This window comes from Boleophthalmus pectinirostris, unplaced genomic scaffold (assembly GCF_026225935.1).
Source record: "Boleophthalmus pectinirostris isolate CB_2022bp ecotype Guang Dong unplaced genomic scaffold, ASM2622593v1 HiC_scaffold_22, whole genome shotgun sequence".
NCBI lineage: Eukaryota > Metazoa > Chordata > Actinopteri > Gobiiformes > Gobiidae > Boleophthalmus > Boleophthalmus pectinirostris.
This window is the reverse complement of record NW_026571190.1, coordinates 8,266,614-8,290,952: the sequence shown is the minus strand read 5'-3', so window position 1 is coordinate 8,290,952 and position 24,339 is coordinate 8,266,614. Positions and strand designations below refer to the sequence as shown.

At 41.0% G+C, this 24,339-nt stretch overlaps 1 protein-coding gene across 1 annotated transcript in view; it reads left to right on the top strand.

The window, feature by feature from the left end:
- Positions 1 to 24,339, top strand: part of LOC110158275 (glutamate receptor ionotropic, NMDA 2A-like) — a 457,669-nt gene that overhangs the window by 291,856 nt on the left and 141,474 nt on the right. Inside the window, 1 exon segment of the mRNA XM_055158022.1 lies at positions 16,906 to 17,074. Coding sequence (XP_055013997.1) covers positions 16,906 to 17,074 — 169 coding nt within the window.

The window sequence follows — 24,339 nt, the reverse complement described above, 5'->3', positions numbered from 1 at the left end:
CAGAGATTATACATCTGCAGCTCATACACACAGACTGTATATATGAATGGACGACACTTCGACCTACATCAGCATATCAACGTTTTCAGGCGTCCACACGGTGTCGGATCAGATCTGTACTCACATGAATTCGTGGGAGCTGGTGGCACCAGATCGTTCCGTCTCTCCAGCCGTTTTCATCGGATTAGTGTGAACGAACACTGCATCCACAATGAAAATGAGTTGAGTAAGTACTAGTGTGGGCGGGGCCTAACTGCAAGGAGGGTCGAACAGGGCCTCGGAGAGATCGCTAAATTACTGAAACATGTATGGATGACATCTAAAACCTCTTCAGGTGTATTTTTGATGATGGAACAACATTATAACATGGTCGAAAGCTCCAAAAAGTCAGTGGAGCTTTCCAAACAAAGCAATACCATCCACATGGAAACAAGAAGATTATGGACCCCCATAGAAGAAGAAGAGTGACATAGTGCTCATTTAAATCAGATTAAAAGGTTAAGTAAAGATTAGGTATAGCATTCATCTCAATTAGAGTACATTTAGATTAGTCCTGAAATACGATTTGCTAATGGAGTGGAAATCATATTCCGCTGATGTGAAATTGAGGTCAAAAAAGGTGCCTCTGACCTTTTTGGACTGCTTTTATACTCTATCACAAGTACATTTTAATACTACAATCATAGTAATCTTCGCTGTTGCTTAGCTTTTGAGCCCTGTCCTTGAGTTCTGGACTTTTGACTAAGAAAGAAGCCCTGTAGCCCTCACGCCTTTTGTGCTTTTATAAATGAAGAGATACTATTTGCAAGTAGCTACACAAAGTCTTCTCAGATCTTGTCAAAATAGATTCAAATTACCCTGCAATCTTCAGTTTACAGTTATCAAAAGTATCGAAAATCAGACACTAATCGATACTAGCGAGTGCAGGATTCCCAAACGCAGGACTGCATTTGGAAACTCAGCCTTTCCATGCGCAGCCGTCTGTCAGTGTTGGGGAGTAACAGATTACATGTACCGGAGTTACGTAATCAGAGTACAAATTATGAGTAACTGTATTCAGTTACAGTTACTGTTTCAGTGAGTGGTAATTGGATTACAGTTACTTTGTTGAAATAAACGGATTACATGGCAGTATTTTCCTGTTTTCACATTTGGGGCTATATCGCTATCTTTTTTTTTTTTTTTCTCGGTAATTCCACTCATTGCAAGACACTAAAACAAGTCTAAACCGGGTCTAAAACCAGGTCTAAACTAGGTCTAAACCAGGAACTAAACCAGGAACTAAACCAGGACTAAAACCAGGTCTAAACTAGGTCTAAACCAGGAACTAAACCAGGAACTAAACCAGGACTAAAACCAGGTCTAAACTAGGTCTAAACCAGGAACTAAACCAGATCTAAAACCAGGTCTAAACCATGTCTAAACTAGGTCTAAAACCAGGACTTAACCAGGACTAAACCAGGTCTAAACCAGGACTAAACCAGGTCTAAAACCAGGACTAAACCAGGAACTAAACCAGGACTCAAACCAGGACTAAACCAGGTCTAAACCAGGTCTAAACTAGGTCTAAACCAGGACTAAACCAGGAACTAAACCAGGTCTAAAACCAGGACTAAACCAGGTCTAAACCAGGACTAAACCAGGTCTAAAACCAGGTCTAAACCAGGACTAAACCAGGTCTAAACCAGGTCTAAAACCAAGACTAAACCAGGAACTAAACCAGGACTCAACCCAGGACTAAAACCAGGTGTAAACCAGGACTAAACCAGGTCTAAACCAGGACTAAACCAGGTCTAAACCAGGTCTAAAACCAGGACTATACCAGGAACTAAACCAGGACTCAAACCAGGTCTAAACCAGGTCTTCAGTAAAGTCTGGTCTTTTTTGTTTCCTTTAGCAGACAAAACTTCTTATGTGAAGAAATCCGAGTCTTTGCTTCTCTACACAAAATCAAATAATCCAAAGTATTCAGATTACATTACACACTTTAAGTAATTTGATGGATTACATTACAAACTATATTTTGGTGTATGTAATCTGTAATCTGCAGGGGAATACATTTTAAAAGTAACCTTCCCAACACTGCAAATAGTACTAATCACATGGACAAATTAAGGCACATTCCTCACGCTTCTCAAACTAAACCTGAGCCCATAATGTGGACTGATGAATGTCTGGAGAGAGTGATGTTCCAGAGTGAATGAACTGAATGATGATTTTGATAAGGGATGATGATTTTAATATGCTGAGAGAATTGAAGTGTGAATGATGATACAGAATTTTAATGATGATCGGGTCATTATAAAGACACTCTATTTGTATATTTGATTTTATGAACTATAACATCAGTCTGCCCAGGGACGACAGGTGGAATTTAGTACTAGTGCTACAAGCTGGTACAAAGCATCTCTCCTGTTAAGGTTAATGTAGATTGTGTACTGTCCCTGTCTCACTGAGTAAATAAACTAAACTAAGTACCGAAACTCAATACTCATTTGAGCAGGTGTCAGTACTAAAAAAGTCACATTCACAGAACAGAAATGAACCTTTCCTGAATAGTTTTAGAACGATCTTGAGCTGCATCACAACAATAAGAGCACGTAGACTAGTATGGAACCTACCTGGACCACTGAGGGAGTACACAGACATAAGACCACATGGTAATATAAAAAAAAGTATTACCACTTAAAGGTTTATTGTGTAATTTTCTGGTGGAGGGTCCACCGAATGCTTTTGTTATTGCTTTGTCTGGAATAGGGATGGGCATGATTAGTTAATTCGTGTATCATTCGTTCATTCGTTTTTCAATATAAAACCAAAAATAAGAAAATGAAAAAACAACAGTTTTCTTCGTTATTTGTCTCCAAAACCAAAATGAAAAAACGGATAACGATTACTTTTTTCAGTTTTCGATTTTGTGTTTAAATGAAGAATGGAAAAAACGGATAACGGCCGTTTCCCGTTTACGTGACTTCTGTGACTGCGATGCCGGACTTTTGCACCGCATACGGACTGAACCAGGACTGATCCAGGTCCGAGACCAGACCGAGACCAGAGCGGGACTGAGACCGGGACCAGACCGGGACCAGACCGGGACCAGGGCGGGACCAGGGCGGACTCCGAGCTTTGACTCCGAGCCTCCACGGGGTCCGAGCCTCAGCTTCGAGCTCCGGCCCTGCCTGTGGGCTCTGAGCCTCCGGTCTGGTCCCGGTCTGGTCCTGGTCTAGTCTCGGTCTCGGTCTCAGGCCCGCTCTGGTCCCGGTCTGGTCCCGGACCTGGTCCATTTGAACCAAAAGCTCTTAGTTCGATTCATTTTCATTGGTGTGAATGCGTCAGTCGGATGCATTGCACCACCTCGGAACCAGCTGCGGTTCTTGAGCGCGGAGGACCAGAGCAGCTCTGTCCCGGTCTCAGTCCTGCTCTGGTCTCGGTCTGGTCTCGGACCTGGATCCGTCCTGATTCAGTCCGTATGCGGTGAGACTGGGACCAGAGCGGGACCAGAGCGAGCCTGAGACCGAGACCGAGACAAGACCAGGACTAGACCGGGACCAGACTGGAGGCTCAGAGCCCACGGCAGGGCCGGAGCTCGAAGCTGAGGCTCGGAGTCAAAGCTCGGAGTCCGCCCTGGTCCCAGTCTGGTCCCGGTCTCAGTCCCGCTCTGGTCCCGGTCTGGTCCCGGTCTGGTCATGGTCTCAGTCCCGCTCTGGTCCCGGTCTGGTCCCGGTCTGGTCCCGGTCTCAGTCCCGCTCTGGTCTCGGACCTGGATCAGTCCTGGTTCAGTCCGTACGCGGTACAAAAGTTCGGCATCGCAGTCACAGAAGTCACGTAAACAGGAAATGGCCGTTATCTGTTTTTTTCCATTCTTCATTTAAACACAAAATTGAAAACTGAAAAAACGAATCGTTATCCGTTTTTTCATTTTGGTTTTGGAGACAAATAACGAAGAAAACTGTTGTTTTTTCGTTTTCTTATTTTTGGTTTTATATTGAAAAATGAATGAACGAATGATACACGGATTTTAGTTGATTAATCAATAATTGATCGTTAAGCATTTCGTCGTTCATTTTTAATCGACAATCTGAATGTAGGTTGCTGTGTGTAGCGTAAGGAGACGAGGCTGCGTCTGACACAAACACTGGAGTTGTGCCTCACAGTTCCACGTTTGGACTCTGGCTCCTTGGAGACACTGTACCAGTCTGTGAGTGTGTTTACAGGACATCAGTGTCCCGGGTATGATTGGCTTTTTGGAGTATCCCGGTTTCATCATGGTGCATGTAAACGCAGTATCCCAGTTACTGCCACATAAAGTTGAGTCACATGTGTCCAAAAGACAAACACTTTTCAGTCTTTTCATCACAACAGAAGCCAAAATAAATAAAATGACCAACATAAATAAAGTGAGTGAAATGATGTTAAATAAAGAGCTGCACTAAACCTGCACACGTCTGATCTCTGAAAACATGAACCATCTCCAACACGACACACAGAGCACACTCACCATCATCATCATCAACACCCCTCTGTCACAGAAACAACACTCATATTCCACTGAGTTGTGTCCTTTAGTCCATCAGAAGCTGAACCGCATCAGTGCACAAGGAAAGAGCAGTGCTTATATTTTATGCAAATGAGTCATGTGATTTTTAAGTTTAATTTCTGTAAAACGTAAACAAGTGTCAAAGCTGCATTAAACACATTATAATGTCAAACAGGCTGATGTAGCTCTAGAGTGGTTATGGTTTATATGTTGTAAATTTGAGTTTATTTATGCAGACTAGTAATAGTAATAATGATGATGATCAATTTAATATAAAAAAAAAAGACAATTTCTTCTGACAATTGTTTAAAGGGCCCATCTCATGCAAAATAACTCTTTTCACATTGTATCTTCTGCACATAAACAAGCACAATTTGGGTTTTGGAACATCCATTACACAATAATTATAAAATCTTACTGATTTCTTGGAGGCATCACAGACCAGGAACTATGAAAGACCGACTATTGCTCATCCCCCCGCCCGTCCTGAGAAAGCACAGGCTCCGCCCTCCAAACGTGACGTAGGCTCTGAGTGAGCCGCCCTTCCTCCGCCCATCTCAGGGAGGGAGGGGGAGACAGACGTGCACCCTGATAGTGGTAGGAATAAACTTTTATTCATCATGGAGATACAGCGCGTTCAGCCGCATGTGTTGGACCTGGAATCAGACGAGGACTTTGAGGTGCATGAAGCGCAAGCACCGCGTCGACATCAGCTGAACATTACTGATTGGTAAAGTATTAATAAACACTAGTAGATAAACTTATTATATCGTGTGCACTGCAGTGGAGAACGAATGAGCTCATGCTTTTGTTTAGGTGTTCATGTGGGAATTGTCAGCCGATGTGGGGTGGAGGTGGGGCGGGTTCAAAGCGCCTTCTGCTGCATCAAACGCGTCATAGGTGTAGCTGCCGCGTCATTGTTGTAGCAGCTTTAGTTCACTGTCACGTGGGAGGGTGGCAGAAATACGGTGCGAATTTGTTAAAAAAAACTCAGAGTCAATCTAAAAACCACTTCGGCGACATATACAAGGCCCACACATCACTCTTAGAAGGTAGAAAGCTCTGAAAAGTTGATTTTGCATGAGATGGGCCCTTTGAGAAAATTGAATCAAATGCCCATCCCTAGTCTGGAATGGTTCACAGTATGACATTAAACCCTTCTTCTGTCTTCATGGAGACCAAACCAGACCAAGTTACAGGTCAGGTCTGTGGAGAGGCGATCCGCTCACAATCAGAATGCCTGTTTGTCTAGGTGTTTTTGAGCACCTGTAATTGAATAAATGTAAGGTAGAGCTGTTTAATGTCATACTGTGGAACATTCCAGGCAAAGCAATGACATCTCCATAGAAACAAGCAAAAAAGTTACATAATACACCTTTAATGTTGAAAATCACATCCTATTGTCTAATAAAGTGTGTTTTCTGTTGTCGTCCCGGCATCAGAATCAGTATTGAGCATCCCGTCTATTCCTTAATATCAAAATGGAGTTTGAAGTTTCAGTTTTCGGCGTAACCTGGCTGCGACCTCTCCTCTCCTCCGCTCGTCTCCTTCACAATCACTTTTAGTCACTTCTCCTCATTGACATTCAGAACTTGTTGTCTTCTCCTCAACGCGTTAGCATAGATTTCTTATTTTTAGCGTGACATTATCGGCGTTCATCTGGAGAAAACGCCAAGGATTGGGGCTTATCTGCGATCGCCGGCTCCTGATAACAAACTCAATGTGAAAGAAAAAACAAGATGGAGTCCGCCGCGCATCCTGACATGATATGAAACAGTCGCATTGGATTACGCCGCTAAATATCAGATACGCTACCGGATCAGGAGAGTCACATGCATTTAATAAAAGCGGAGAAGTCAAAATGAATGATCACGTTTGGTTAAAGGTCATTCCTATTAAGATGTCTGCATTATGTATTAGGCTATTTTCTGATCCATGTCATAAAACCAAAAATAAGAAAACAAAAAAACAACAGATAGTGATTCGTTTTTTTCAGTTTTCGATTTTGTGTTTAAATGAAGAATGGAAAAAAACAGATAACGGCCGTTTCCCGTTTACGTGACTTAAACTGCGATGCCGAACTTTTGCACCGCATACGGACTGAACCAGGACTAAAACAGGAGTAAAACAGGACTAAAACAGGACTGATCCAGGTCCAGGACCAGACCAGGACCAGACGGGGACTGAGACCGGGACTGAGACCTGGACTGAGACCGGGACCAGCCCGAGACCAGACCGGGACCAGAGCAGGACTGAGCCCGAGACCAGCCCGAGACCAGACCGGGACCAGAGTGGGACTGAGACCGGGACCAGAGCAGGACTGAGCCCGAGACCAGCCCGAGACCAGACCGGGACCAGAGTGGGACTGAGACCGAGACCAGACTGGGACCAGGCTGGGACCAGGAAGCTGAGGCTTGGACCCTGCGGAGGCTCAGAGTCAAAGCTCGGAGTCCGCTCTGGTCCTGCTCTGGTCTCGGTCTGATTCCGGTCTGGTCCCGGACCTGGATCAGTCCTGGTTCAGTTCGGCATCGCAGTCACGTAAGTCACTTAAGCAAGAAATGGCCTTTATCCATTTTTTTCCATTATTCATTTAAACACAAAATCAGAAACTTTGTTGAAATAAATGGATTACATGGCGGTATTTTCCTGTTTTCACATTTGGGGCTATATCCCCTTTTTTTTTTTTTTCTTCTTCTTTTTTTTCTCTGTAATTCCACTCATTGCAAGACACTAAAACAGGTCTAAAACCTGGTCTAAACTAGATCTAAACCAGGACTAAACCAGGAACTAAACCCAGACTAAACCCAGACTAAACCAGGTCTAAACCAGGTCTAAACCAGGTCTAAACCAGGTCTAAACCAGGTCTAGGGAACTGGGACAGGGAAGCTGATGCTCGGACCCTGCGAAGGCTCAGAGTCAAAGCTCGTTTTCCGCTCTGGTCCTGCTCTGGTCTCGGTCTGGTTCCGGTCTGGTCCCAGACCTGGATCAGTCCTGGTTCAGTTCGGCGTCGCAGTCACAGAAGTCACGTAAACGGGAAATGGCCGTTATCTGTTTTTTTCCATTATTCATTTAAACACAACATCAAAAACTGAAAAAATGAATCGTTATCCGTTTTTTCATTTTGGTTTTGGAGACAATTAATGAAGAAAACAATTGTTTTTTGTTTTCTTATTTTTGGTTTTATATTGAAAAACGAATGATACACAGATTGCAAACAGCTGACAAATCCTGCATATTTAGGCTTTATGTTCTTCTCTCAAACTGAAAACTCTCTGTTCCACCTGGTGATGTCCTAACCTAAACTCTTACCAGTCAAAACAATGCTGTTAATGGCTTTTTATAAAGAAATACTTTTCATATTGTGCAGAACTGAGTTAAGCATTTTGGCCCTTCACAATATTTTCTATTTCTCATGTGGTCCATTGGAAAAAATAATTGCTCGCCCCTGATGTAGACAGACTTATAATAAAGAATTATTCAAAGGTGTGAATCATATCATACAACTCCGGGTAGATTTTTGAGGAGGTAACAATATTCTAAAACAGCTTAAAGCTAAAGAGTTAAAGAGTCCAGATTTGTGTCATAATCATTTTGATAATGATCACTGGCTGTGTTTACATGCAACCAAACCAAAAACTGGATGGAAAAATATGAGAAAACAGCCTTAGTTTTTTTTTGACAGTACAGTTGCAGTATTTTATAGTAGAAATATTTATCCAACTAAGCTCAACAATGGAACCTTGAAATAATAATAAGGCGTTATAAATAATTCAAAACATGTCAAAACGAAGTCAAATCAAAATCTGAAGTTCAACCCATTTAAAATTCCGTAGCAATTTGGGAGTTTTGTATGGAATTTTATTTGTCAGGAAAGTCAATACACCATGTTGCCTGGATAAGTGTAATGCATTGTTTTGTTTTGTTTTATTTTGTTTTCTTTTTTAATCTATTTCATTAAATCTGCATCATTATCAAACACTAAAAATGTGCATTAAAGGGCCATATTAGGCAATTTTCTGATTTGTTCTAATGTTCTTTCCTCATCACAAACAGACCTGGAGTTGTGTTTTGTTTCATTCACACATGTTTAACACACAAACTCTGCAGATTTAGGCTGTGTTCTTCACTCAAGCTAAAAACACTGTTCCACCTTGTGATGTCATGTGGTAAAACAGGAAGTGCTCTGTTGTGTTTTTAAACTCCATGCACTTTCACTTGAATCATAATTACATAATAATTTCAGACTGAACTAAACTTAAGTTAAAAGGAGCTGTTCATTTGAAAACTACCACTTCGTGACATCACAAGGTGGAACAGAGCAGGGGTTTTCACACTGGGTGAATGCGAGTGTCCCCTTAGAGAAGGGAAAGACAGAACATGAGTAGAACACAGGATTAAACCAGGACTAAACAAAACCAGGTCTAAACCAAGTCTAAACCAGGTCTACACCAGGTCTCAACCAGGTCTAAACCAGGTCTAAACCAGGACTAAACCAGGTCTAAACCAGGACTAAACCAGGACTAAACCAGGTCTAAACCAGGACTAAACCAGGTCTAAACAGGACTAAACCTCGACTAAACCACGATTAAACCAGGACTAAACCGCGACTAAACCATGATTAAACCAGGACTAAACCAGGACTAAACAGGTCTAAACCAGGTCTAAATTAGGTCTAAACCAGGACTAAACCAGGACCAAACCAGGACTGAACCAGGACTAAAACCAGGACTAAACCAGGACTGAACCAGGTCTAAACCAGGTCTAAACTAGGACTAAACCAAGACTAAACCAGGACTGAACCAGGTCTAAACCAGGACTAAACCAGGACTAAACCAGGACTGAACCAGGTCTAAACCAGGATTAACCAGGACTAAACCAGGACTGAACCAGGTCTAAACCAGGTCTAAACTAGGACTAAACCAAGACTAAACCAGGACTGAACCAGGTCTAAACCAGGACTAAACCAGGACTAAACAAAACCAGGTCTAAACCAAGTCTAAACCGCGAATAAACCATGATTAAACCAGGACTAAACCACGTCTAAATTAGGTCTAAACCAGGACTAAACCAGGACTAAACCAGGACTGAACCAGGTCTAAACCAGGTCTAAACTAGGACTAAACCAAGACTAAACCAGGACTGAACCAGGTCTAAACCAGACTAAAACCAGGACTAAACCAGGTCTAAACCAGGACTAAACTAGGACTACCAAGACTACCAGGTCTAAACCAGGACTAAAACCAGGTCTAAACCAGGACTAAACCAGGACTAAACCAGGTCTAAACCAGGACTAAACCAGGACTAAACCAGGTCTAAACCAGGTCTAAACCAGGACTAAACCAGGTCTAAACCAGGTCTAAACCAGGTCTAAACCAGGAGCATTTTGCGCTGTGGAGATGTAAACAGATGAATAATAAAGAGTTACTTAAACATGTGTGAATGAAACAAAACAACCAGGTCTGTTTTTGTCACAGTAAAAACATTCTAACATGACTAAAAGTTCAGAAGAGTCCATTTAGTGTAAAACGTGACCTTTTAAACATAACTGGATTTGATAAAAAGTTTTAACATACTCCCCGAATGAGGGCTGCACGAGTTTGGAAAAGAATGTACAGTATTTGAAATTTTCTCATTTTATAAAGTTTTGAGATGTGCCATTTTGCAAATTTTATGAATCAGTTCACATTTGGCATTTTAAGTATTTAGATTTTGTCCAGGAGCAAAAAGCTGAAATATAAATTACTAAACGAATATAGAAGTTCTTTGCACAAGTTTGTCGAGGTATAAAAAGTTTTATTCTCCCAAAATCATACACATTTTGAAGTTTTTTGCTATTTGATGCTTGCACCAATTTGACTTGAGATTAATTATGCAACCACAGTATAGATTGATGAAGTTTTTGGCATTTGGAGGTTCTGTAGAAAGTTTGCAGAATTCAAATAACACTACAAATTTAAAGGTGCACTGTGTAACTTTTTCAGTGGAGAGTCCGTTTCTTGCTTTATCTCTATGGAAACGTCATTGCTTTGCTTAAAATGTTCTCTAGAAAAGCATTAACTTCACTGTAGCTATGGAGACAAGCATGCCACGTCAGATTACAGGTCAGATCTGTGGAGAGGTGAGAGGTGGCACACTGAGAATACATGTGTTTTGGACATTAAAGCATAAGCGGAGTTTGACTTTTGAACTATTTTAATGTCAAGTCTCTGTCAAGTCCAAGATTAGTCCTGGTTCAGTCCTGGTTTAGTCCTGGTTTAGTCTTGATTCTTTCGTGGTTTAGTCCTGGTTTAGTCCTGATTCAGTCCTGGTTTAGTCCTGGTTTAGTCCAGTTCAGTCTGGTTTAGTCCTGGTTTAGTCCTGATTCAGTCCTGGTTCAGTCCTGGTTCAGTCCTGGTTTAGACCAGATTCAGTCCTGATTTAGACCTGGTTTGGTCCTGGTTAAGTCTTGATTCAGTCCTGGTTTAGTCCTGGTTTAGTCCCGGTTTAGTCCTTGTTTAGTCCCAGTTTAGTCCTTGTTTAGACCTGGTTTAGTATTGGTTTAGTCTTGATTCAGACCTGGTTTAGTCCTGGTTTAGTCCCAGTTTAGTTCTTGTTTAGACCTGGTTTTAAGTCCGGTTTAGTCTTGTTTAGTCCCAGTTTAGTCCTATTTTAGTCCTGGTTTAGTATTGGTTTAGTCTTGATTCAGACCTGGTTTAGTCCTGGTTTAGTCCCAGTTTAGTCCTTGTTTAGTCCTGGTTTAGTATTGGTTTAGTCTTGATTCAGTTCTGGTTTAGTCCTGGTTTAGTCAATGTTGTGACATATTTCAGCTACTTTTTTTTTTTTTTTCATTGATTAACAAGTTAATTTAGAATAAAAAACAGTGGTGGAGAGTAACAAAGTAAAAATAGTATTTAAATAGCATTTTTTTTACTTGACTACATTTGAGAGCATCTACTTTCTAATTCACTCCATTTTTTAACTGGACTAGTAAAAGTAAAAGTATTTTGTATTATAGTTTGAGGGTTTATTTTGAACATTACAGAAATATACAAATGAAAACAGCTGAAAAAAAGTCAGATTTTGTTTCTGTCAAACTAAATTCAGCACTAATGTTCAAATCAAATTCACTGCATTTCAAGTTTTATTAGATCAGCGGAAAATGCTTTTACTTTTTCCTCTTTAAGTGCATTTTTATATATGTACTTTAATGCTTTTTTAAGTGTGATACTTTTACTTTTTATTTTTTTTGCCCTGGTATTTGTAGTTTTACAGAAATAACAAATTGAAAGGCTCATATTACGCTATTTTCTGAGGTAATGTTGTTACCTCATCGCAACATTTTAGTCTCTGGTGACCAATACCAATGTTTTATGTACAAAACAAAACAAAACGAAAGCCAACAAACATTAAAACCGTCATAAACTGTGAAATAAAATCAAACATATCATATCTAGTGACCCAAGTGGCTTTGTGTAGCGTCCATGTGCACTGCCCCAGGTGTCGTGTGTCCCATTGTACATACAGCAGCTGATCCCCCGTGTGCGCAGTGTGAACGTGCACACACACACACACACACACACGTCCGCAGTGTGGGACCGCTCTCTCCGTGCGCTCCCTTAGGTCCCGGATCATATACATCTGCTTTAAGTGCGCACTCACGGCCAGCGGAATTAGCCGGACGAGTTTGCATGTGCGCACGGATGGATGGGCAAGCGGGACGCAAACAAAGACGAGTGCTCAGAGAGAGGGATGAGGAGAGAGAGAGAAAGAGAAGAGAGGAGAGAGAGGCACGGCAGGTAGAGAGAAAGAGGGAGAAAGTGGGAAAGACAGGGAGAGAGATATGGCAGGTAGAGAGAAAGAGAGACAGGGAGGGGGAGAGAGAGGGTAAGAAGAGAGGGAGAGAAAGACGGGGTAGAGAGAGAAAGAGGGGAGAGCGAGGGAAAGAGAGAGTGAGAAAAGAGAGGGAGAGAGGGGTAGAGATAGATAGATGTAGACTAGAGAGAGAGAAGATTGTAAGAAAAGAGAAGAGAAGAGAAGTGATGTAGAGAGAGAGAGACAGAGAGAGAGTAAGTATAGAGGGAGAGAGGGGTAAAGGAAAGAGAGAAGGGGGTAGGAAAAGAGAGAGATAAGAAAAGAGAGGGAGACAGGGGGAGAGAGAGAGCAGGCAAGAGAAGAGAAGAGAAGAGGGGGTAGCAAGAAATGGGGGAAGAAAGAGAGAGGGTAAGAAAAGAGATGGAGAGAGGGTAGAGAGAGACGAGGGGTAAAGAGAGAGAGAGAAGTGGGAGAGAGGGAGAGAGAGAGAGAAAGAGAGGGAGAGAGAGAGAGAGAGAGAGAAGAGAAAGAGAGAGAGAGAAAGAGAGGGAAAGAGAGAGAGAGAGAGAGAGAGAGAGAGAGAGAGAGAGAGAGAGAGAGGAGAGAGAGAGAGAGAGAGAGAGAGAGAGAGAGAGAGAGAGAGAAAGAAGAGAGAGAGAGAGAGAGAGAGAGAGAAGAGAGAGAGAGAGAGAGAGAGAGAGAGAGAGAGAGAGAGAGAGAGAGAGAGAGAGAGAGAGAGAGAGAGAGAGAGAGAGAGAGAGAGAGAGAGAGAAAGAAGAGAGAGAGAGAGAGAGAGAGAGAGAGAGAGAGAGAGAGAGAGAGAGAGAGAGAGAGAGAGAGGGCAGATCTAGGTCAGGTGGGGTCACAGCAGGTCGAGCAGCAGAACCATGACACAGGCTGTACTCTACATGTGGATGTACTATAACTGCGCACTCGTAGTAAAAGTACTTCAAGACGAGTATTATTTGTGGAGCTTTCTACCACGTTATACCCAGAGACTGGACATATAAATAGCTCCCACATGCTAAACGCCACATTCCAAACAGGAAGTGAGCATGGCCACGCTTCCGGCTCCATCGACACCAGTTCACGTTCTATTGAAGATGTCTGTTTCCTTCAACAGTCTCACTGTGGACTGGGTCTTTGGTTGCTGAGATACACTGATAACAAGTCCATTTAGAATAATATCAAACTAATATGAGGCTATTTTCTGATCTATGTTCCAAAGTTTCCTCATCACAAACATGCCCAGAGTTATGTTCGGTGTTGGGGAGTAACGGATTACATGTGCCGGAGTTATGTAATCAGAGTACAATTTATGAGTAACTGTATTTGGTTACAGTTACTGTTTCAATGAGTGGTAATTTGATTACAGTTACTTTGTTAAAATAAATTGATTACATGGCAGTATTTTCCTGTTTTTACATTTTGGGCTAAACCAGGACTAAACCAGGACTAAACTATGATTAAACCAGGACTAAACTAGGACTAAACCAGGACTAAACCAGGACTAAACAATATGACACTAACAGTAGGGTGGACATACTTTAAGGCAGCAGTGATCTCATATAGTTAAGTTAAGACTAGACTTTTTATTGTCTTTTATCAGACAAAACATCTTTTGTTAAGATTTCCTAGTCTTTGCTTCTCTACAGTAAAACAAAAGTCTGTTCATGGAGACTTGGGCTCAACAGACAATTTGAAGAGAACAAACAAGAATTTTCAGGATGTGGTTGCTACATTCAGATAGTTTTCAAAAGCATGACAATATCAAATAATCCAGAGTATTCAGATTACATTACTCACCTTAAATTATTTAATGGATTACATTACAAACTACATTTTGGGGTATGTAATCTATAATCTGTAGGGGAATACATTTTAATAGTAACCTTCCCAACACTGGTCATGTTTTGTTTCATTCACATGTTTGACCCCCAATTTACACCAAAGTGTAACAGCATAAGCACAGCTGCACTGCACACGAGCAGGTTTCACTTTCCATTTTAACCAGCCGGACAAACACCCGTCCAACGACCGTCATGACGCTACACGCTGCTCAAATTAATGTTGAAGTTCTAATTTTGCAGCATCAATCGTCTCCGGGCTTTTTATCAGCAGCAAGACAGGAAACGAGTATGTGGTGCCACTTCCGATGCCCTTTGAAAATCTGTTCTCTAAAACCACTGCAGTTGCGTAAACAGCGTGCGTTGCATCCAGGAGCTCGGGGAATGACCCGTGATGGAATATGGAAAGTTTACAGCCGTGGAGGATAAATATAAAACCCTCTACGACATTAGACAGCAACTTTACAAGAACAACTTCTGAAGGAAAAGACGTGTGCAGATAACCAAAGTGAAATGGTCAGTGGTTTAATTAAGGCGAGCATTGCAGAGACGGGTTATTATCGCTGCAAAACATCGTCTGTCTTGTTGTCAACCTTTGTATTGTGGTTTAAAATATAATTCACACAATAAACAATGAATACAAAAGCAATGTAAAAAGTTTGGTGTTAAAACGTGAGAATCCACTTACATATTACAATCTGGTGTAAACTGAACACTGTTGGACAAGTGACTTTAAAACTGTAATGTGTTATTTATGATTTGTTACGGTCATTTCAAAGTAATTAGTTACATTACAATATTACTGTATTTAAAATGGAAGGCATTACATGACTGCAGCACTTTTAAGTTACTCTCACCGAAATAACTTCGAAGATGCTGAACTTTTGCACCGTATATGGACTGAACCAGGACTAAACCAGGACTAACCTAGTTCTAAACCAGGTCTAAATCATGACTAAACTAGTACTAAACCAGAACTGACCCAGGTCTAAACCAGGTCTAAACTAGGACTGAACTGAGGACGAAACCAGGACTAACCTAGGTTTAAACCAGGACTAAACCAGGACTAAACTAGGTCTAAACCAGGACTAAACGAGAACTGACCCAGGACTAAACCAGGTGTAAACCAAAACTAAACCAGGTCTAAACCAGGACTAAACCAGGTCTAAACTAGGTCTAAACCAGGACTAAACGAAAACTGACCCAGGACTAAACCAGGTGTAAACCAAAACTAAACCAGGTCTAAACCAGGACTAAACCAGGTCTAAACTAGGTCTAAACCAGGACTAAATGAAAACTGACCCAGGACTAAACCAGGTGTAAACCAAAACTAAACCAGGTGTAAACCAAAACTAAACCAGGTCTAAACCAGGACTAAACCAGGACTAATCTTGGACTAGAACTTGGAAGTACCTTCCAGACAGAGTGTCTGCAAGGCGTGATCATGCGTCAGCTGCATTAGTGCTGTGGAGCATGGAGTTCTGCGCTGGTCCTTTTGCCTGTGTTTCCAGTGTTTCTCCGCTGCTGATATCGCCGTGATTTTAGCAAATTTGCATTAAAAAAAATAAAATAAAAACACCACTTCAATCCAGGTTAAAAAAGCATTGTAACGCGCTTTACTGACATTTGTACCGAGTAAAATATTAAAACATTTTTTCCCTGTAATGCCTTATATTTCTGCGTTACAGCAAAAAGCAACGCATTACAGTAATTTGTTACTTTTATAACATGTTACTCCCAACACTGAAACTGAAGCTTTTAAAAGTACTCTGCCCACTTTACATGTTTTTTGAGGCAACACTCAAACCTTGCGTATTTAGGCATATTTAGAGTTCTTCTCCCAGACAGAAAACACATATGAAGTAACACAAGAAGTGCTCCACTGTGTTTTTAAACCCCATACACCTTCTCTAGAATCATTTGGATCATTTCAGTCCTGGAATGGCCAATCCCTACTGAACGAAACGTAAAAGGAGCTGTTAACTTGAAAACTACCACTACATGACATTTTGAGCTTTGAAGATGTAGACAGATTAATAATCCAGGATCACTAAAACATGCATGATTGAAACAAAACACAACTCCAGGTCTGTTTGTGAAGAGGTAACAACATTTTAACATGACTTAAAGCTCACAAGAGTCCGTTTTGTGTAATGTAGAACTTTTAAAATACAAACCTGAATATTCCGTCCGATATTTGTCCAGTCAGCTCACCCCCACACACACCGTCTCTCTCTCAAAGTCCCCAGCTTGTTTGGCTCTGACTCCCTTTGTTGTGACAGCCAGCCTCAGTCCGTTTGATGGTTCAATTCCTCTGTCCGGCCTGAACTTTTTGGCCCAAATATCAAGTGAAAAGGTCGCAGAGTCAGCGCTCTGATCCTATGTGGTCGCCATCAAAGAAGCTACAGGAGCTAACTCTGGGGGTAGCCGTGTTTGAAAAAGAGTTTCACGGATTAGGACTTATTTGAGGCTTTAGCTCCGGGGAAAACTGTCTGAAAATATGAGTTTGTGTGGTTTATAATGCGGAAAGGTTAGCGTTTGGTCATTTGAATTGTTAACAGCGCGCGATGTCCATGCAAGTTAGAGGTCCAATCTCACGCAAAGTTGACTCTTGTGAACCCAGAATATGGTGGTGTCTATCCAAATTCACTGTTCCTCATTTTTATGTGTGATATGTGATACTTCGTCCGCCTCCTCACCTCTAACGGCCGTTGTACTTTGTGTTTGCAGTAACAGTACGTCTGGAGGGGCCTACATAAAGCAGTGCTGTAAGGGCTTCTGCATAGACATCCTCAAGAAGATCGCCAGAAACGTCAAATTCACCTACGACCTGTACCTGGTGACCAACGGCAAGCACGGCAAGAAGATCAACAACGTGTGGAACGGCATGGTTGGAGAGGTACGTAAACTCTCAAACAGCTCAGATAGTATCGCGACTCAAGGCAGCTTACATGTTTACGTTTGTGTACACTACCAGATAAAAGCTTGGACACACCTTCATTCATTCATCCATTCCTCCATTTTCCTCCACTTTCTCGGGGGTTGCAGTCTGAGCAGAGAGGCCCAGACTTTCCTTACTCTAGACACTTTCTCCAGCTCTTCCAGGGGATCCTGAGGTATTCCCAGGCCAGTCGAGAGATATAGTCCCCTCAAGTGGGTTTTTGGTCTTCCCTGGGGCCTTCTCCTAGTGGGACATACCCAGAATCATGTCAACCTCATGCTCCATGCTCCCCTCACTGTGAACAAGACCCCGAGATACTTGAACTCCTCCACTTAAGGCAGAGACTCTCCACCACCTAGAGAAGCCACATTTGACAGTGACCTCAGATTTGGAAGACCTGATCTTCATCTCCTGGTTTAGTTCTGGTTTAGTCCTGGTTTAGTCCTGGTCTTAGTACAGGCTGCAGGTCCTGGTTTGATGAGGCCGTCAGGACATCATCAACAGTAGAGCTGGGTATCATTAAGAAGTTGCAGATACGATACACACTTCGATACATAGGCCACAATACAATACATATCTCGATACATACATACGATACATATCAATACATATCTCGATACATATGATACATATGCACGATACATATATACTCGATACATATATGATACTACGATACGATACATATCTCGATACATATGATACATATCTACGATACATATATCTCATATATGATACATATGATACATATGCCGATACATACATATCTCGATACATATGCTACGATACATATATCATACATATCTCGATACATATGCCACGATACGATACATATCTCGATACATATGCTACAATACATATCTCGATACATATGCTCGATACATATGATACTATACGATACATATGATCATATGATACGATACATATGCTACGATACATATTCGAATACATATCTCGATACATATGCTACGATAGATATCTCGATACATATGCCACAATACGATAGATATCTCGATACATATGCCACGATACCATGCATATCTTGATACATATGCGAAGATACGATACATATCTCGATACATACGTCACGATTCGATACACATCTTGATACAGTGCACTTTCGATTTGATATGCTATATTTCAAATTGATTCTATACAGTGCAATTAAAAATCATGTCAAAATCGTGGCTGTGATACTAAAAGTCTTTGTTAAACCACTTCTTGTGCAAGGTTCATATGAAACACATGAAAACTAAATTTTAATCGTCAAAACTGTGAAAATGTCACATGTGCTGCATAAAAAAAGTTTCCTTCCTCCAAACAAGCAACAAAACTGTAGCACTGTAACAAAATAATTGATTAAAATCTTATTGGCGATATATCGATACAGCAGCTCACGATATCGATACTGTATCATCACATTAAACCATACGATTTAATGATATTTTGATGTTTTTGCACACCCAAAGTGGACCAAACTAGTGATGTATGGAATTATTTTATATTCCCATTTTCTTAGTATCCACACTTTGCTTTGTCGTCAGTGCTGCGAAACCTTGGCCTTCCCTCAATGAGCTTTATGATGATGTCTGAAATGGTTTTCACAGCTATGCCACGTCAGGGTCAAGAAATGCCAAAAGTGCAGAGCAGTGATCAAAGCAAAGTGTGGCTGTTTTTAAAAATCTGAAATCTGATTTTGAGATTATTTTTTGGTTACTACATTCCATATGTGTCATTCACAGTTTTGACACCTTCAGTAAGAATCAATAATATAAATAACCATACATGAAAAACTATGTCCAAACTTTTGACTGGTCGTGTACATTTATATCTTCAGGTTACAGAATGGAGCTTTTTTAGACAGAAGCTGGTGCCTCACACTTGTCAACTTTTAATAACCCCTTACAAATGCAACCTTTTTCCCCCGAAACACCGCACTAAAATGCCTCTATTCAAAGTGAACCTGTGACTGAACCCTTTGGAGCACAGACAAAAGACTGGACTCTTGCTGACACTGTAGTTTTGATCTCGTCTCAATATAAGTGAACGAGCTCTGCACAGGGGAACATCACATTCAAATCCCGCCTGGATGTCTTTGGTGAATATAAGAACAGGTATAGCTGGTGTCTGGAGGGATCGTCGCATAGAGAGTTCATGGAACATTTGTTGGGTTTTGATAATTCCCATTTTGAAGCTGAAGTATAGCTCACTAAACATGGGATTTAGGGAGGTGTAATTAGGCGAAAGGAAAAGTCCAGGTGGAATTAAAGCAGACCTATTGCGCAAAATTGACTATTCAGAGCTTTTAATCATGTTGTAGTCTTTTCCCCTTCACATTTACCCTCTTTGTGCAATCTTTAATCGTTTATTTTCAAGACGCCATATCGCCGATCAACCCCCATTTTCACCGTCATCGGCACACGGTCATTGTGAAGGACTTAGTTTGTTCTTCAATTTTATTTTCTTAATCACTGATGCGTGAAGGTTTAGGCAGCGTCGCAGAGTTTGCCGACTTTATGTTGTGATGACATTTACGGCGACGTCAGCTCCCATACACCTTTTTTACAACGGTCGGAAGTGCCGTGATGTAGGCTAAACGTCGCTTATGTTACTGCTTTTCTATGGCAAAATATCTGTGGAAATGTCTTGCGTATTTGTGTATTTTCCACCAGCTTCAGAAATCTGCACCATCACCAAATCTTCATCCAAAAAGGTCCACAAAGGATAAACATTCATACAAATTTGCTAAAATCATCACAATATCAGCAGCAGTGAAACGCCATCGTTACGTTCCAAATATCCGGACGGTCCCAGAGGTGCGCCCGTGTAGACGGTCGTGTGACTGTGGGTGAAAGGACCAGCACAGAGCTCCATGACCCATGTGGCTGATCTCAGCTGACGCCCGATCGCACTTTGCGGACCCCCTGCTCTACGGGCTTGGGGTTCTCTCAGGGGCATTCCTAGATTCCAAGTCCTAGTCCAGGATTAGTCCTGGTTTTGTCCTGGTTCAGTCCTGGTTCAGTTCTGGTTTAGACCTGGTTCAGTCCTGGTTCAGTCCTGGTTCAGTCCTGGTTTAGTCTTGGTTTAGACCTGGTTTAGACCTGGTTTAGTCCTGGTTTAGACCTGGTTCAGTCCTGGTTCAGTCCTGGTTTAGTCCTGGTTTAGTCCTGGTTTAGACCTGGTTTAGTCCTGGTTTAGACCTGGTTTAGTCCTGGTTCAGTCCTGGTTTAGACCTTTTATAGTCCTGGTTTAGACCTGGTTCAGTCCTGGTTTAGTCCTGGTTCAGTCCTGGTTTAGACCTTTTTTAGTCCTGGTTTAGACCTGGTTCAATCCTGGTTTAGACCTGGTTCAGTCCTGGTTCAGTCCTGGTTTAGTCCTGGTTCAGTCCTGGTTTAGACCTTTTATAGTCCTGGTTTAGACCTGGTTTAGACCTTTTTTAGTCCTGGTTTAGACCTGGTTCAATCCTGGTTTAGACCTGGTTTAGTCCTGGTTTAGACCTTTTTTAGTCCTGGTTTAGACCTGGTTCAATCCTGGTTTAGACCTGGTTTAGTCCTGGTTCAGTCCTGGTTTTTTAGTCCTGGTTAGACCTGGTTTAGTCCTGGTTTAGACCTGGTTCAGTCCTGGTTCAGTCCTGGTTTAGTCCTGGTTTAGACCTGGTTTAGACCTTTTTTAGTCCTGGTTTACACCTGGTTTAGTCCTGGTTTAGTCCTTTTAGACCTGGTTTAATCCTCAGTTCAGTCCTGGTTCAGTCCATATAAGGTGCAAAAGTTCAACATCTTGATTGTTGATTGATTATTATTTGATTGTTATTTGATGATCAGCAACAGTTATTTTGGTGAGAGTAAGTTAAAGTACTGCAGTAGTCATGTAGTGTTTTACATTTTAAATGCAGTAATATTGAAATGTAATGAATTACTTGAAAATGACAGTAACAAGTCATAAATAACACACTGCAGTTTTGAAGTGACAGTTACACAGTACATCGCTCATTAAAATGCAGATACCGAAAATATTTGTTTCAGTACAGTATTTTACTACTTTTACTTTGTTACGCTCCAACAGTGCTTGCGAGTATTTGATGTGCGCGCTCCCAAAGGTCACTGTCATTCATAAAAGAGGAGCTGTTGTATTTACACTTGACTTCCGACACAGCCCTGACTCGTATAAATGTTAGTCATAAAATTACCCTTCTCTAATATGCCTGTTTATCACGGGCGGACGGCCTCCACTCAAATGGCACTGTGAATTACCTGACGCACGCTTATTATTATTGCTCGCCATTTGTTGATCTGCAGCGTGATAAAAATGTCAACAGTGGTGAACTCCTACATAGATGTAATATATTTAAAAGCCTTTCAAAAGCCTGACTACTTTAATATTTGTTTCTGTTTAAAGGCGCTGTACCTGATTTTTGCTCTTTTAAAAACGTGAAAAACAGAAGAGTTGGTTAAAAGTTATTCCTCATCTACCTTAAAAGCATTCTGAGTGTCCAAACAAACTGAAACTAACTATTTTAGTGTCAGTTTATTTAGCTTTATGCATCTGTGGAAGATGCGCTTTTCTCTCAACTGGAAAGAACAAACGTTTGATTTTTCAACTTGTTCCGCTTTTGTGACTCTTCGACTAATCAGATTCAAACAGTCACCGTGATGCTCTGTGTTTTCTGAGCAATTTCAGTGAGAGCTGTTGAGATTGATCACGTGTAGAACTTAATTCAGAGTGACACACAGATCAATCTGGTATGAGCCTGGTTCAGGCCGTGCCTCATGTGAACGCTCTGGACTCCCTGCGTTTCGTCCGGGGCCGGGGCGTAGAATCAAAGCTAACGAACTGCTGTGTTCTGTATTTTCTAACGAAGGAGCTAATTTCATAAACAGCAGATGTAATTGCAGCAGATATTAAGGTTCAGAGACATCCCTGACTCTGATTCTAAACTTATAACCTGATTGTTTAAAAGTATATTGTCAAAAATCCACATTTGCAGCTTTATCACTAACACTAAGTGGGCCTTTGGCATTACTGTGTTTTGGGGAAATGGTGCCACTGATGCATCAGCAGAAAATCAAAGAAACGCTGGATGTGTTTTTGTTGTAATTTAAATTCAATTTTATATTCAGCTTTGTCTTGTTTTTTTTTAGTCTTGGCACCAGAGGTGAATAAGAAAACACTATTTTAAAGGTGGCTGCCATTGTCGCAATAGAATGTTCACTCCTGCTCCCGATGAAATGCAGAGTCATGTAGAAGTTCAAAACCTCCAGAATTCACGCACTGAGCTGCAGAGGCTGCACTAGCACTGATTCATGATTGGCTGCACGTGCTGGGGTTTAGGGAGTGACCATTCAGATCAGTGAGAGACATTTTAGGTTTAAACAACTGGGTTTAGCATGCATAATCATCTTGAGAACCAAAACGCCACATTATAACATAAATACATTGGACATACCCAGTGTTTTCTAACTAAGATTAAATCAGCATTACTTTGTTATTAATAAAAGCCACATATTGGAGTTTACTGCATATCTGGAGACACAGATAAGTCAAGTTTATGAAAATCTAAATCTTACATACAGTTCCTTAAAACAGTGTTTCCCAAACTTTTTTTCTGGGGACCCGTATTTTAAAAGTCATAAATCTTCACGACCCAAGTCAACAGACAATATTCATAAATCACAAAATACATTTGTGACCATGATTGAACATTAATGAGGATATTTTATTGTTGACTGAGTGATCGTGTCTCTCTGAACAATTCGTATTATCGTATTTTGCAGATTATGCAATATCAATAATGTTGAATTCTCTCGTCTGTTTTCATACATAAGGCGCACTGGATTTAAGGCACATTAAGAGAAACAAACGGACGACACTTGAGACTTGAGACTTTTTTTTCCCTACGAGGACGACTCAAATATACATTGAGGAATAATGTGTTTAATGCAGCTTTGCGCACGTTTGTTTACGTTTTACAGAAACAAAACTTAAAACCACATGGCTCATTTGCATAAATTACAAGCTAAAAATCGGTCTGAGGTCGGTAAGCACAACCAGAATTAATACAGAAGGCACACGGGATTATAAGGCACTCTGTAGATTTTTCTGAAAAATTATGGATTTTTATAACGCCTTATAGTCTGAAAAATACAGTATTCAAGTTTTAAACAAGGAAAATTAGTAAAAGTTCCTGTACCATGCTGCTTTACGACACTTCCAACAGCGCCCCCTTTTGGTGGACTATAATGCGCTGGTGTTTTCATTGCTCAAAAACATGCACTCTTACTCTGAGCTGTCTCGACTTCCCACACATCTGACCCGTAACTTCGCCAGCCTGGTCACATCGCTTCACGCTGCACGTTCGAAGCCAAGCAACAACATCGTCACGAATACAAGCAGGTGTCCGACCCCAGACAAGAAAGTCCTGCAGCGCGCCTTTCATCTCCGTATATCGTCCAATTAGTTCCTTCTTATATCTTTTGTTTACTGGAGTCTTTGCAGCAACACAATCCGTCTCATCTTGCACCTTTCGCGGATGTAAATCTGCACGGTGAGCTAGCCCGCGCGGGGGAGGCACTACAACTCAACACTGCTTTGATCAAATGTACGTACAGGAGGTTTTGAGATGATGAGCATCCAGCAAAATGTTTACTGGAGGAAAGCTTGAATTAATGCTGCTCTGTGTCGTTTTTCTTGTCAATTCCCAAACTTTGAGTCTTGTACTTAGAAAAATTTGATGAATCATTCTGAAGGATTTGTTGATGCTGATAGTTCAAGTCTGATTTATTAGAAATTTAACAAAAAAAAGAAAGAAGATTAGATTTTTTAGGACAGATTTTGTTTTCTCAAATACTAAATAAATTATCCAAAAAAATTATCAAACATAACGACAAAATGAAGAAAGAAATTTTAACCTGGCTATTTCCATATTTCTGTTTATCAACAAAGAACAAAGTACAAAAGTAAAAGTACAACTCTCAAGTACAATTTTCAGTTATCTGTATTTTACTTCAGTTCATTTTACACTGGATACTCTTTACTTTTACTTCACTACATTTGAGAGCAGGTATCTGTACTTTCTACTTTACTGCATTTGAGATCTTGACTGAAAAGTAAAAAGTACTTTTCTTTATGGTTTGAGACCTGCTGAAAAAGCTGACACTTATTTTCAGCACATTTCATCTGAGTTAATGTCCCAACTTCGAGCAAACCAAATACACAAATACAGAAACATT